Source organism: Saccostrea echinata, unplaced genomic scaffold (genome assembly GCF_033153115.1).
Source record: "Saccostrea echinata isolate AGI-Se365-2 ecotype Australia unplaced genomic scaffold, CSIRO_AGI_Sech_v1 ptg000003l, whole genome shotgun sequence".
Classification (NCBI taxonomy): Eukaryota; Metazoa; Mollusca; class Bivalvia; order Ostreida; family Ostreidae; genus Saccostrea; species Saccostrea echinata.
This window is the reverse complement of record NW_026889752.1, coordinates 5,991,297-6,006,645: the sequence shown is the minus strand read 5'-3', so window position 1 is coordinate 6,006,645 and position 15,349 is coordinate 5,991,297. Positions and strand designations below refer to the sequence as shown.

Below are 15,349 nucleotides of genomic sequence, written 5' to 3'. Positions count from 1 at the left end.
TCCTGGCTAGCATTCCTTCTGGGTTCTTGAAATTTTTTAATCAGATTAATGAGGCATGATCTGTTCTGACAGTGTAGTGTCTACCCCAAAGGAAGTGTCTGAATTGTCTTATAAAAGTAATGACAGCTAACAATTCTTAGTATGTTGTGAAGTATTTGGCTTGGTGTTTGATTAATGTACGACTTGCAAAAGCGATCACTCACTTTTTCCTCACCATTTTGAACCTGTGACAAAGCAGCACCAAGTCCACTGGAACTGGCATAAGTATCAAGAATGAATTATGATTTGCTATCTAGATAATCCAAAATGGGAGCAGTAGTTAGTAATTCCTTAAGTTTGTTAAATGCAGTTTGATGTTCACACCTAAGAAATTGACTTTCTGTTGAATAGCACACATTTCGAAGGTTTTAAAGTCAAATTGGCAGATCTGAGCCTATCAAAAACCAACTTCAGATTCTGAACAGCTTGCTCAAAACTAGAACCAAATACAATAATGTCATTCGGGTAGCAAAGACATTTTCCCCCATCTTAGACCTCTTAAAAGCAATTTCTAAGTCTTTCATAACACCAAAGGGTAACACTAGAAATTGAAAAAAAGACCGATATGTGTAGAAAAGCAGTTTTGGGCTTATCATTTTCTTCCATTTCACACTACCAATATCTCCTGACACAAGATCAAGGGTACTAAACAATGAAACACCTGCTAAAGAATCAAGGGATTCATCAATTCGGGGTAAAGGATATGCATCCTTTCTAGTAGCCTTATTTAGTTGCCTATAATCTACACAAAACTTCCAGCTTTTACCTTTCTTTTCAACCAATAACAAAGGAGCAGACCAGGGACTTTCACTTGGTTCAATAATATTATTATCAAGCATTTTCTGAATTTCTTTTTCTACAATTTCTTTTGTGTATATGACAATCTACGAGGGGGATTTTAATTTGCTTGATACCCCAAGTATCAATATTGTGTTTGACTAACTTTGTCCTACCAAATTTTCCATCAGGTCTCACAACTATGTGTTTGTAAGAAACTAATAACTCGAACAATTTTGACGTATGTTCTTCAGTCAAACCAACAGATGATTTCTCAAACAAAACTTGTAAATGTTCTGGCAACCCAGATGATACATCAACTGACCTAGTACATGTACTTGACTCAACAATATCTACAGGCTGTAATAAAGCAACTGTTGCATTCTTGTCAACTCTAACAGGCCTATCTGTAATATTTCCAACTGAAAACAAAATGTTTTCTGGATTGACCAAAGTCCTAGCAACTAACAGCCCTTTTTGCTGTAAAATGCTCAACTAAATTATTTGTCCTTCAAACCAATAGCATAACCCGAAACAATAATTTCACTATCAGGAGGTACAACTTCTTTTTAGATAACTTGACTCTAGAGCAAACAGAAATTTGTTCTCTCTCTAAATGAATTTGTTGACCGGCTGTTTTAAATAAACCTTTGTCAATCTGAATTGATGCATCAGTTTGCTCTAGAAAATCCATTCCAAAGATGCCCTGAAGGTGATCTATCTCAGCAACAATGAATTCATGACAAAAACTTAATCCACCAAGACTAAACTGAAGGTCAACTTTCCCTAGAATTCACAAGTTACTTCCATCTGCTGCAGTGAGAATAACATCAGCAGTTGTTCCTAACCTGGGTCTATTTTCCAACTGTAAATATACATCCTTTGATAAAATACTTGCCATTGAGCCAGTGTCAATTAAAAACTTACGTACATCATTCCCTAACAGACAATGTGCAAGTAGACAAGATCTTCTTAAAACATTGATTTTGATACTTTTGCCCTTATTTTCATTACAACTGTGGGCTGCACTATATATGAGCATCAAGAGCAACCCCAACTAGTTTTCCTATTTGTAGGTTTGTGTGTTTGTTGAGTGTTTCTATGTGTGGGTGTTGAACTGTTCTTGTTCGTACAGTGTCTGGTTAGGTGCACAAAATAATGACAATTGTAACATTCTGTGTATGTCATGTTCTTCGAGTGTCTCTTACCCCCTCTTGGTGGTCTGAGTTTTGAAAGTTTATCTACACAAGCCTGTATTAACTTCATTAACTCTGACATTTCTTTAAGTGGCTTGATTCTTAGATTCATTGAACTGTATTCACATTGTCACTTACATGAACTGGTTTGACAATAGACAATTGTTGACCCTTAACAGACTCAAATCCAATAGCTAATGAAATGACAGCCTCTAAGGTTTTAGGATGGTGAAAAATAACATGATCATGAATTGCCGAATTGCCTATGCCATTGATGAACTGTTCTAGAATGTTAATTTCCCTGTCATCTTAAGTCATATCAGGAAATGCTAGACAACCTAACCTTCTCAAAGCATACTCATAATCTGAAGGACCTTCACCCTGTTTTTGTCTACGTGACTGAATTCACACCTATGAGCTATGACCAGTTCTTGTCGATTGAACTGCTTTGTCATGATAGACCTAAGCTTATCATAATCTGATCTTAATTTAACTGTGAGGTCGCCCATAGTTTCGGAGCTTCACCCCTTAAGCACGTAATTAACTGTTGAGACTTCTCATGATAAGTACACTTATTCCAATCTGAAACCTGTTCAAAGTGTTCTATAAAGTCTTTGCATTCAGCTGTTCTCTCATCAAACTTATCAGATTCTTTCTCTTTCCTGATAGAGTGACCTTGAAATGAACTATTGACAAAATTTCTATCAACAGGTGTAAACCTATCAGATCGTGAAAAGTGGTGTCTAGGTGTAGACCTGTCTTTTGTGATGTACCCTGTGTAGATGTAGCTCTAAAGGCATGTGGAGTTTCTGGTACAAAGTTAACCCTGTCTACATGTTGTATACCAAGTATAGATGTAGCTCTATTTGCATGTTGCGTCTCTGTTACAAATACAAACCTATCTGACCGTGGTGGAACAAAATCCTCTTAAGCAAAACACCCCTTTCTAACTGTATCTCCCTACTTTCTAAAGATGGAGCATCATTTGTAGGTAAATCAAAAGAGACCCTCTTATCTTTTTTTATCAGTAGACTCTACTTTGTCACTATCACTCAAGGCTCTATTCTCTTCCAGATCTTGCTTACAATTATTGAAACGAGCTTTGAGCTCTTCAAACTCTTTCTTTGCATCTTCCAGACACAAACTTTCATGCTTTTTTTCAAGGGCTACAAAATCATCATCAAAGCTATCATCCAAATCTTTATTTCTAGCAGCACCCTTTCTCAAGATCGTAGGTCTAGTAATACTTTCTTTAGGGGTTGATGTATGGAAGCTAAATAAAGGTGAAGTCATGGTTTCTGTCTAGGAATCCTGGTTTCACAGGCACCAAAAATGTAACGGGAACCAGTTTGTCTACGGCCGCAGAGTGTACTCAATCTGCCCCAAAGTACATATGAATAGCAAAATTATCTTTAAAAGTAACAAAGTAATACTAAGGAACAGATTATTCCCACTAACTATGTAAAGGTACAATAACTGGTCCTGTTTTATTGAACCAAGGTTCTGAGATTCCTAGATTATGATCAACACCTTGAAATAAGAAGATTATTATATTGATTTATTATGATTATAATTCTTAATAGTTTGTAGTTGACAACAAATAACATATAAGTTTCCAAAATAATCTCAAAATGTAAACAAAAAAAAGAGGTAGAAAAAAAAATAACTGGATAAATAATAACAAAGTAAATAATTTGATAAAAAAAAAACATAAGGGAGAAAAATTGTGAGTGTGATTCCCTAAGAAAAATCCATCAAAATAGATGTTAGTGAGCTTCCATACACCCTAAGAGATTTCATACAACACCCTAAAAATAATAGTGGGTCTCTATGCAAGTAGACTGAAAGAACAAGGTACGGTTTCAATACAAATTTTGCCCTGTGTTTTTCATAAAAATGAAAGTGAGATAAAAAATTAAAACTCATGGGTTCTGCATCATTCAAATTCCAAGATCATACAAATCATTTTTCTTATATGACCTTCTAAATGCTAATTGTGACGTCATAAACTTGTGCATTTTCCCGTATTTTCTTAAAAAGTTGCAGAAGACACCAATTTTCAATGGAATTTTCTTTCAGAAAATATTGTCCACAGGCATCGCCCACAAATATTTTGAGATATGTGATTTTTCAAATAATTTTACACAACATATCCGAAAATTAAAGTGGGCGACGGCTGTGGACACTATTTTCTTAAGGAAAATAACCCTTGAAATGGGTCATTTTGAGGCTTTTTATGTTTAAAATAGAGAAATGCATCAAATTAATGACGTCATATTTCCAGAATGGTACTCCTTCATGCCATATTCTTTCCTGATTTATCTCTGTCATATATTCAACTAATATTTAAGCCAGTTTCAAATTTTTTTGAAAACATTGAATTTTTAGGGCACTATAAATCTAAAACCGAACCTTCTTCTTTCCTAAAGCTCTTTTAATTACACAAGGGACAAGGCAATTTATTTATTATAAATAACACTATACATATAAAGGCCTAGAGATATATAATTCATTCTTGAACCAGTGTGACTCTAACTAAGGACTAGTTACATTTTACAGAATTTAAATCATGTCCTAAACAAACAAAAATGAGACTGCACGAGCAGTCCGGGATTAAACCCTAAGAGAGAAGAAGAGAAAGCTTGAACCTTAGGGTTCTTTAGCCTAGAGTGACTTGAAAATGCCGCTGTCGCGGTTTATATATAAACTCTGACTAATGAAAATCATTCTAACTAGCTATAAAATTATAATGTGAATATCTGAAATGACTTCTGATATGTTCAAAGTATAAACTGACAACCAATTGCAATGAAAAGTCAGGAAACAAAATTAGTTCGGAATGACAGTCAATATGGAGGTTAATTTGACTTGAGCACATGTGAAAACAAATAAAGTTACAAATACGGGACTTTTAACATCAGCGATGACTATCGGAAAAATGTATAAAGATAATAAAAGGCACTAAATATTCTAAGAAAGACAAATTAATTGTTCAATAAAAACCAAAACCGTCACACTTGTATGACGTCATAATGTGTACTGGCTACGTTGGTAACAAGTATTTATTAGAAAAAAGTTTGACTTTCTATGTATAATAGGTATAGTCCTTAGGCATTTGAAATAATTCATTTGCATGGAAATGCCTGTATCTATGGCCTTTTCTTATTTACGTCCTTATGTATTTTTCTACACGCTATACAACATTTCCTCTCGATAAGTTAAAATCTAGATTTTTTTGATATTATATACAATTGCCTCTTCAATAAAAACGAACTGGGAAAGAAAAAAAACCGCTTACGGTAGCATTTAATTCGACGCTCAGAATTATCAATTAACAATAGTTATTCTCATTCCTATGTCGACTCGATATATTCCAGTGAACTTGAAAAAAAAGACACCACAGGGTACGTCACATCTGTTTCCTATTTGGATGTTCTACTGACTATAGACGATAAGGGCAACTAACAATTAAATTGTATGACTTCAACTCTTCGATCGTCAACTTTCCTTATTTATGTAGTTATATTTGTCTTTCACCTGCTTATGGTATTTATGTCTCCCAACTTATTCTCTACTCAAAAGCTTGCTCTGAGCGGAAGTATGCTACTCACTGATAAGTTGATGTTGCAGGGATTTCAACAACCTCGTTTAAAGTCGGTATTTCTTACATTCTATGGTCGATATAATGACCTTGTTAGCAAACATGACTCATCATTGGTTCGTAATAGGCCGAATTGTTTCCAACCAATCGTTAGGCCTTTGTTTTTATACTGAATTTGACTACGGAATGTTCCGTCTAACTGATCAATGCATAGGGCTCACGGCGGGTGTGACCGGACAACAGGGGATACTTACATGTACTCCTCCTTGGCACATGATCCCAACTCTGAAATTTCCAAGGGTCCGTGTTTTATTTTATCCTGCAACTACCCCTTGTATTGACCTAATAAAGGTAACCTAATAAACCAAAGCTTTATTCGGTCAATGCTCTAATAAAGCCTCGTGCACGTATTCCAACGTTCTTAAAGCATTGTGACGTCATGAATATTGCAATGTTTACGCCATGGGTCTTAGATGTACCTAAATCGGTTGAAAACAGTTCGTTTTGGAGGTCATGTAAAAATATGTTGCAGGATAAACAAAATACATGGAGACTGTCTTGAAATATAAGCAATATTTGGGCTCGGGTCGAAAACGTGATAGTGGGCTCGGCAAGCCTCGCCCTCTATCACGTTTTCTTACCCTCGCCCAAATATCGCTTATATTTCAAGACAGTAACCACGTATTTTATATACCTCTTCACACATTTGTATTATTTATTGATTTTTTTAATCACTGTTCGTTATCTTCACCTTTTATATATAAATATATTTTATGTCCTGTGGGGAAAAAAAAAGATGAAAGTGTAAACAGGAAATATGAAAAAAATATAAGTAATTAACAAATAATTGAATAAAATTTGTTTTCATTTTCATTTTTATGCAACCTGCCTGAAAAATTTAGCAATGCATGATTTCAATATCTGTATATAATTAAATCATTCTTTAAGAGAAACAATTAATAAAAAAAAACCCAACAACTTCGGAATTAAATAAATCAGGTTATTTGGAAAATTGTAATCTATAAATATCAATTACACAAATAAAAGTAAATCTAAACTGTATATTAGTACGCATTGCTTACAATTGTACGTGTACAAATGTTATGATTTACATCAGATATCAACCCCGGCATGCTGATTAGTCGTCGAGCTGATTGGTCAACGCTTTATGATGATTGACAGCTCTATTACTTACTAGCGAACCCCGGGTTCAATTCTGTGTGCGCTTCTGAAATAGTGGCTTGCTGTGTGCGTTTCCCTTGAGCCTGCTTCCGGTGTGCTTTGGGTGCGCTATAGATTATAGATTGTTTAACACTGAGATTTATATGGAATACGTTCTATTTCCATCAGTGAACTCTTCAAAATTAGTGGCGCGTTTGGTCGTCTGACTGGGACAGCATGGTGTTGCGGATAATACAAAACATGCCAATCTCAATCCAATTTTAAATGTTAAATGTATTTGTCATTCCAATTAAAGAAAAGAAGAACAAAAAGGCCTATGTAAGAGAGCAAAAACCCTAAATTTATCATCCATTAATAAAAAATACGACATTTCCGAGGCGTGTATATTGTATTTAGATGTACCATACGATAAATAGATACATACCATCAACAATAGATATAAATTAAGATCGTTGTCATTCCTACTCTTGATGTATATAAAGTCCACATCAATAAAATATTTCATATGCATTTTCTTAGGAATTGTTCATCGACATTCAACATGTTGTTTACATGTTTATGCTACGTTTGTCCCAGAAATCCCGCGAGATTTGTATATTTTCCGACTTTTTCACAAAAGAGCGCACTAAGAACTATAACTCTTCAATAGTGGAAATAGAACGTATTCTCATGATTCTATGTGTATGAACCCTTCTTTATTCAAATTTATACTCTTCAGAAATGCATTTCCACTTAATCCAAAATTATAACTTTAAGGGATTTCATTTGCAGCCATTACAGGATAAACATGTACCTTAGCTAAAAATGAATTGTGTTTCATCATTAATATGTAATGTGAAATAGGACGTAAATAAAAAAAGAATGTACCAGAAACAATACGTATATTTATCACATAGCTTATAAATAGTCTTTATGTACAATTGCCAATTCAAATTCCTTTTCATAAAATAACTCATTTATGGAACTTCTCTTTCTTTAACATTTCTGTGTGCTGTCACGGACCCGACTCACAGTTAATGTAATATCGCAGCATATCAAGAAACCGCTACACTCTCCATTTTAATAAACAACCAAACACTTAGGTATGTTAAACTTTGCCACTAATGTGACATTAATTTCTGAAAAATAATTGTAATTAATTACGTAATAATTGGTAAAAATATTCATAGAATTATTAATTTGCTACTATTATCTGTCTCAAAAATCACAACAAAATGAAGCCGAATTATAAATATGATTGATAAGTAAACATTGATTTCATAATATGTGGCGTAAATGATGACATAATATATAAAAACATTCTTCTTGTGGTCTTAAACCGCAAACTACCTAAGCAAATTCAAACGAAGAAAAGAAAATACAGACAAAAGAGTCAAGTTCAAGAATAAGTCAAAAACAATAAGACAAAAGTAAAAATTGACGATTGAAAAGTTAACGTCATCAAGTTTATCATAAAGCTTTGTTTTTAGATTACCATTAACGTCTTTTTCTAATAAAATATCCAAATATGAAACAGATGTGTCAGACTCGGTGGTATCTTTTATTTCATGCTCACTGGGATATATCGTATCGACATATGAAGGGAAATAACTATTGTTAATTGATAATACGTCATCGATATATCTAAATGACGAGTTGAAAGCCACAGCTAACGTTTTTTTTTTATTCTCATGCATTAGATTTTGAATAAATTCTGTTTCATATGAATGCAAAACTAGGTCTGCCAACAACGGGGCGCAATTTGTACAAATGGGAATTCCAACAGATTGTTGGAGAATTCCAACAGATTGTTGGAAGACATGGCTTGAGTTTTACTAAACTTCTTAAGTTGCGCAAAAATTTGAAACTTAAGAATTTCGTAAGTACAAAGTTAAGTTAAAAAACTTCTGTTTTATCAAAGCCTTCTTAAGTTTTTTTTTCGTAAAAATAACTTAGCTAGATTTCGTAAGTTACGAATAAGGAACTTTCCTGTGTTGAAGGCTGAATTTATCTTGGCAACAAATGCCGCGCAAGCGCAGTTGTAAGTTTCACTTCCAGGAAAAGTATTTTTGACGTAAGCCGCGTCATAGACGTCTGCTAAATCGAAATGGATCATTGGATGTTAAAAGGAGGAAGCCTAATTGGACAGAGAGGGAACTTTTTGCTTTGGCAGAGGCAGTTGCTCCCAGATCTAGATTATTTAAGTCAAAATTATCCCTCTCCATTACAGCTGATCGAAAGCAAGAGATGTGGTCAGAGATTGCAAATCAGTATGTGTATTTATTGTGTAAAAATGAAAACAATCCTGACGTTTAACTAGGCCTATTTTTGTATGATACTTGTGTGTGTTAAATAAATACTCCTTCATGATTTGTTTTAAGTATACAATATTGGAATTAAAGTATTTTATCATTGTGAATACACACAATTGAATTTTAACTGTCAGGTTGCTTTATTCCAATCATTTTATGTTATATTTATCAGTTTATTTAAAAAAATATTCCCTGAATCGTCTATATTAAATATTTATCAGACTAAATTCCATAACATTGGTGAACCGGACAAATGAAGAAATCAAAAAGAAATGGGTTGATATGCAATCATTGACAAAGAAAAAAGAGAGTGAAAGAAGGAGATCAATCAAAATGACAGGAGGTGGACCAGCCCTTGATGTTTACTCTAAAGCATGGGAGAATGTAGTGAGCTATTTCAGCATGGGAAACCCAGTCCCAGTGTATGATATACCCCTCCCCTCTCCTCCAACACACGCACAAAAGAAATGAACAGAAATTTCCACATGCTTTTATATAAGATTAAGACATTAATATAAAACGTAGATATTCCATTCAAAATTTTTGAGACAAAGTCAGATATGTTGTGATGTAGAGCAGTATTATTGATGTGCTTATAAATTTTAAGCTCAAGATTAATTGTAGCAAACATTTATTAAACCTCATGTTAACACATCTGATAGGTTCTAGATAGTCACATGACAGGGCAATAAAACTTCATATTTTCATCATATTCATCATCTTGGAAGATCTCATGCAATTTCTTGCAATACTTGATATTTCTCTCATGATCATGCAAAAAATGTATATAATATATATATGAATGAATTACAAACATGTCTTGCTCTCTGCAGTTTCAGATTTTGAGTGAATGTTTTGATTGTATATTTTGATCATTTAAAGGTGTTGCAGTCCCTTTCAGAGGTGGCCTGTGTCACTTGCATGTCCTAATGCTATCAGTTCCAAGTCTATTTTTGGAATATTAACTTGCAAGTTTATATTTTTGACCTTTAACTTAATGTACCTGGAAATGAATTTGAGACCTTGTCTCCAATAATGCACTAATGTATGTACATATACAGTCACACTATATTACATTAATTAGCATATTTTGATGCACTGAAAAATTATAATGATGCTTTTGATTACAAACTATAGGCACATAATTACCTCACATTTTCATACTAATATCATGATATGGTGTTATTTGCCACATAACAGAATCATCCTCCCTGAGCCAATCTGCCGTTACACCTTTTGTAGTGTCTAATGAACCTTCCATAAAAGGTAAGTGATTGACCACCTTACTTGCTTATCTACAGACATAACATATGACAAATTTTCTTTGTTCAAGTATGTGCAGACACTAAGTCTCCAACTTTATTTGAATTTTCATTCGTTTAATTTCATTTGAATTTGTTAGTTCTTTTTTCAAAATATTTCAGTTATATACAATGTTCATATATCAATCCTGACATTTCTTTCATTAATAAGTGATTATCATTGGTTCTTTATAGAAGACCATGCAAGCTGTAGTTCCAATATAGAAAAAAAAAACTCAGGCTGTTGAAAGTAAGTTTAGAATGAAAATTATGAAAGTTTGATAGATTGATTACATGTATAAATTAAAGTTCAATAGGAACAAAGTAAAAAAAAATAAATGATAATATTGTCAAATGATGTTACACATGTCATTTGCATATTTCCTCTTCCTTGAAAGTCAAAGCCAGCATTCTTCTTATTAGATATGAGAGCTGAAATAAATATAAGACATTATTAAAACATAATAGTTAATATATTGTCAATTACAAATATTGTACATGTATATTAATTCAGTCGGATGTGAACAGCAAGCTTCATCTTCCAGTAGAGAGAAACAGCAAGCCAAGAGGCAGAAAAGAGGTACTTTTCTATTTAAAGGTTTTTCATTGAAGAAACACTGGACCAATTTCAACAAAAATTATTACAAAGGATTCTTGGGTGAAGGAGATTCAAGTTTGTTCAAATCAAAGGCCATTCTTTCTTTCAAGGGGAGAAAATCAAGAATTACTGAAAATTTAGTGACATCTTTTAAAAGTCTTCTTTTCAAGAACCATTTGGCCAGAAAAGTTCAAACTTAAGTGAAACCTTCAATACATAATGTAAATTGAAATTTGTTCAAATAATGAACCTCGGGGGTAGGGTGGGGCCATAATGGGGGATCAAATTTTTACATAAGAATGAATAGAAAAAAAAAAACTTTAAAAATCTTTTCAAGAACAGATTCTATGATTTGTCATATGAATATGGAAGCATCCTCAAATAGTTTAGATTCAAGTTCGTTCAGACCATGACACCTGGGGGTAGGATGGGGCACAACAGGGATAAAGTTTTTATCCAAAGGCTCAAAGAGCTAATGCTATGGCCATTTGTGCAGTGCGTGTAAACTTTTTAGCTCACCTGAGCTGAAAGTTCAAGTGAGCTTTTCTGATCACCCGTTGTCCGTCGTCCGTCCGTCTGTCCGTCCGTCCATCTGTAAACTTTTCACATTTTCAACTTCTTCCCAAGAACCACTGGGCCAATTTTACACAAACTTGGTACAAAGTATCCTTGGGCAGAGGGGAGTTTAAATTGTTAAAATAAAGGGCCACTTCCCCTTACAAGGGGAGATAATCAAGAAAAGACAAAAATAGGGTGGGGTCATTAAAAAATCTTCTTCTCAAGAACCACTCGGCCAAAAAAGCTGAAACTAATGTGGAAGCATCCTTGGGCAGTGTAGATTTTAAATTGTTCAAATCATGACCCCCGGGGGTAGGGCGGGGCCACGATAGGTATTACAAGGGGGGAAATCTGTTAAAGAACAGCATGTCCAAAGTTACTCATGTGAGCGATGTGGCCCATGGGCCTCTTGTTAGAATATGAACCATAACTCGAGAACCCCTTGGCCAATTGTTGTCAAATTTGTCACAGGTTATCCTTGGCCCAAGGGCTCCTGTTTTTTTCTAGGGTTGTGACCCTTAAACAAGGGGAGATAATTAGGAAAATAGAAGCAAAAATACTGGTTGCTAAAAAATCTACTTCTCAAGAACCATTGGGCAGATTATCACCGAACATACACAAAAGGATGAAGATATGTTGTAGGTTAAAATTTGCACGGGGAATCACCCTGGGACAAAGGGCGTGATCTCAAGGTCACTTCAAAGTTGACCAAAAATTACATTTTATTAAAATGTTGATATATATTTTGCTTACTACAAGGACTAGGATCATCAAATCTTGTCAGTTGATGCAATTAATGACCTCATATCATGTTGACTCAAAAGTAGATCATGATGACCTACTTTTTATTGCGGCCATTCTTTTTCAAAATGATTTAGAGGCATATTTTGAACAATTTAAGGCCTATAATCATCAAACTTTGTCAGTGGATGCATCTTGGGTTTTCAAAGTACTTCAAGTAAAACGTAGGTCACCTTCACCTACTTTTTGAATTTTATGGCTATTTTTTTTCAAAACAAATTAAGGTCATTATTTCGAATACTGAGGGGTTAAGAATCATTAAATCTTGTAAGATGATGCATCTTGGGCCATAAAACATATTTAGTAAAAAGTAGGTCACGGTGACCTACTTTTTGAACTTTGCAGGCATTCGATTTCAAAGCGTTTAAAAGGCATAATTTGGACATTTTAAGGCCTATGATAATAAAACTTTGTAAGTTGATGCATCTTGGGTCCTCAACTAAAAAGTAGGTCACCCTGACCTACTTTTGAAATTTTATGGCTATATTTAAATATTAAGGGTACGATTTGGCTTAGAATCATCCAACTTTGTCAGTTGATGCATCTTGGGTCCTCAGAGTACGACAACTAAAAAGTAGGTCACTGTTACCTACTTTTGAAAATTTATGACTTTAATTAAATTTTTCAGGTACTAATTGGCTTAGAATCATCAAACTTAGTTGACGCATCTTGGCTTCTCAGAGAATGACAAGTGATAAGTAGGTCACCATGACCTACTCTCAGGTACTAATTGACTTAGAATCATCTTGGGTTCTCAAAGTGTTTCATCTAAAATGTAGGTCATGATGACCTACCTTTGGAATTTCAAGGCTTTATCTAAATATACAGGATACCTAGAGGCTTCAAATAGAAGTGATAGGTTGTACAGTTTATCAGAAGAGCGATTCAAGGCCCTTGGGCCTCTTGTTTAGAGGAGTATGTCATCTGCTGATGAAGAATGACAGAGCCATATTGATTCATATTTATATTACATATTTTACATGTAATATACCAATACATTTTTTATTTTTTGATTCATATGAATAGAATGTCTCCGAATTTCTGGTCATGGACAAAATACAATCCTTCCTTATGTCTTAATTGTCCTTTACATTTGCATGTTTCAGAATTACTGAAATCCTTCCATTTGCATGGTTACATTTCAATGATATACTGTATGTGTACTTAAAAAAAATTAGTGTGTGTACTTTGGCGCGGACAATAGTGCGCTAATTCATGAATACCGTTAATAATTTATTGATAAATACATTATACGGCGCGGACGGGTTTAGCGCTTATTCATGATTACACCAACCACTCAATACCCAGTAACTGCGCTAAATTTTGAATACATCAATTTATGTATACGTACAGTATACATGTACTTATTAAGTGTTATTGTAATAAAATGAAACTTAATGCCTTGACTTGCAGGAAGTAAAGAGATTAGTCCACAGGAACAGTATCTAATATTTCAAAAGGAGAAGTTGGTTAAAGTTTCTGATTATAGGAAAAGGAAGTTAGACATTATGGAGGAGATGTTCCAGCTACAGCGTAGGAGAACTTTAGCTTTGGAAAAAAATTGCTGCCTCTACAGACTGTTCCAAAAGTTCTCAACCATTATCATTATCCCCTGTTATTAAGTTCCTTTAATTTATCACAAAATATGCAAGCACCCTCAGGAACTGCAGCTCAGGAGATCCTGATTTGAGTCCCGTAAGGGAGAGGGGGGCTATACATGTACATATTTTGCATTGGACTATAGAGGAAAAGTGATCTTTTCTTATTATTAAACTGTCATTGTTATATCATTGTTAGTCATTGACTATAAACAACTTACATCCAGAATCTTTGGATAAGTCTTTCCCGTATAGCTGTGGCAGGTATGTTGTTGTTGACTGGTGCACAGTATTGCTCATTGCCAATCTCTGGCTCCACTGTCTCCATGAGTGGCACCCTCTGATCAATAGCCAAATAATGCAGACGGATGGCACATTCGATGATCTTGTCTGGCTTTTAGGGCAGACTGCCTCGCGTTTTGTGTAAGCACCTATTGAATTTGAAGGTTAAACTTACATTTCTAAGCCAGTTATTGAATTTTGAAAGACAACAGCAAATTAATTTGATGGTATAAAATGTTTTTTTTCTTGTTAGTTTTAAATAAGATAACATTCATTCAAACACAGTTTATTTAAATGTAAAATATTTGAAATATTTGTAACCTACTACATGTAACCAGGGACCTATATACTAGTATAAATGTCCCTGATGTAACACCCTATTTTGAAATTAAACTATTTGATAGCTTGTAAGGGAGACAACTTCCAGTCTTGTGTTGACACCTATTAATGATTTATAATAGAACTGATATATTTTTTTGAGGTGTTGAGAATATATTAATTACAAGTTTTTCTTGAAGAACAAATGCTTGAATGTACGTGAAACAGCCTTTCGGGACGCAAGAAGCTCTTTCAGTTACATTTCTTGTTCTGCAGTGTGCTAAATTATACCGCTCTTCTTGGTCAGTTATGGGGTCGTTGATTGGAGTCATCAACCACTCCTTTAGAGGATTATCCCAATAGCCATCCTCCAACAGTCAGATTTGACATGCACTGTGGCAAAGAACTGCTGTTCAAGATATAGGCATCACGAGTTGAGCCAGGAAATTTGCTTACTGCATTTGTAAACCTGCAATGAGACAGGAAAATCTTAATACAAATTTTAAATTGGTGAGACACTGTGTAAGGTCAATTTGAGTGAAAAGTATGTTCTTTGTTAAAAAAAATTTACATTCCTCAAGTGATTTTGTCAAAATATATATTGGTACAAAAATAAATTATCAAGTGGGTAAATTAAAAAAAAAAAAAAATGACCAAACGCATATTTATCAACCCACACTAAAAAAACAGGCAATGAAAATCGATTTCTATGTCTCAGAATATGTCTTTAGATAGTGTCTAATTACCTGCCAAATATCTCGTTGATGTCTCAATTAACAAAAAAGTTATGCCCAAAAATGATGCTAA

The 15,349-nt window shown here is 34.1% G+C and overlaps 1 protein-coding gene across 1 annotated transcript; it reads left to right on the top strand.

Moving 5' to 3' along the window:
* The first annotated feature begins 4,851 nt into the window (after positions 1-4,851).
* Positions 4,852-10,016, top strand: LOC133178742 (uncharacterized). Its single transcript, XM_061313448.1, has 4 exons — positions 4,852-4,869; positions 8,854-9,044; positions 9,308-9,473; positions 9,969-10,016. The coding sequence occupies exons 1-4, from the start codon at positions 4,852-4,854 to the stop codon at positions 10,014-10,016; spliced, it is 423 nt and encodes a 140-aa protein (XP_061169432.1).
* Positions 10,017-15,349: the final 5,333 nt, after the last annotated feature.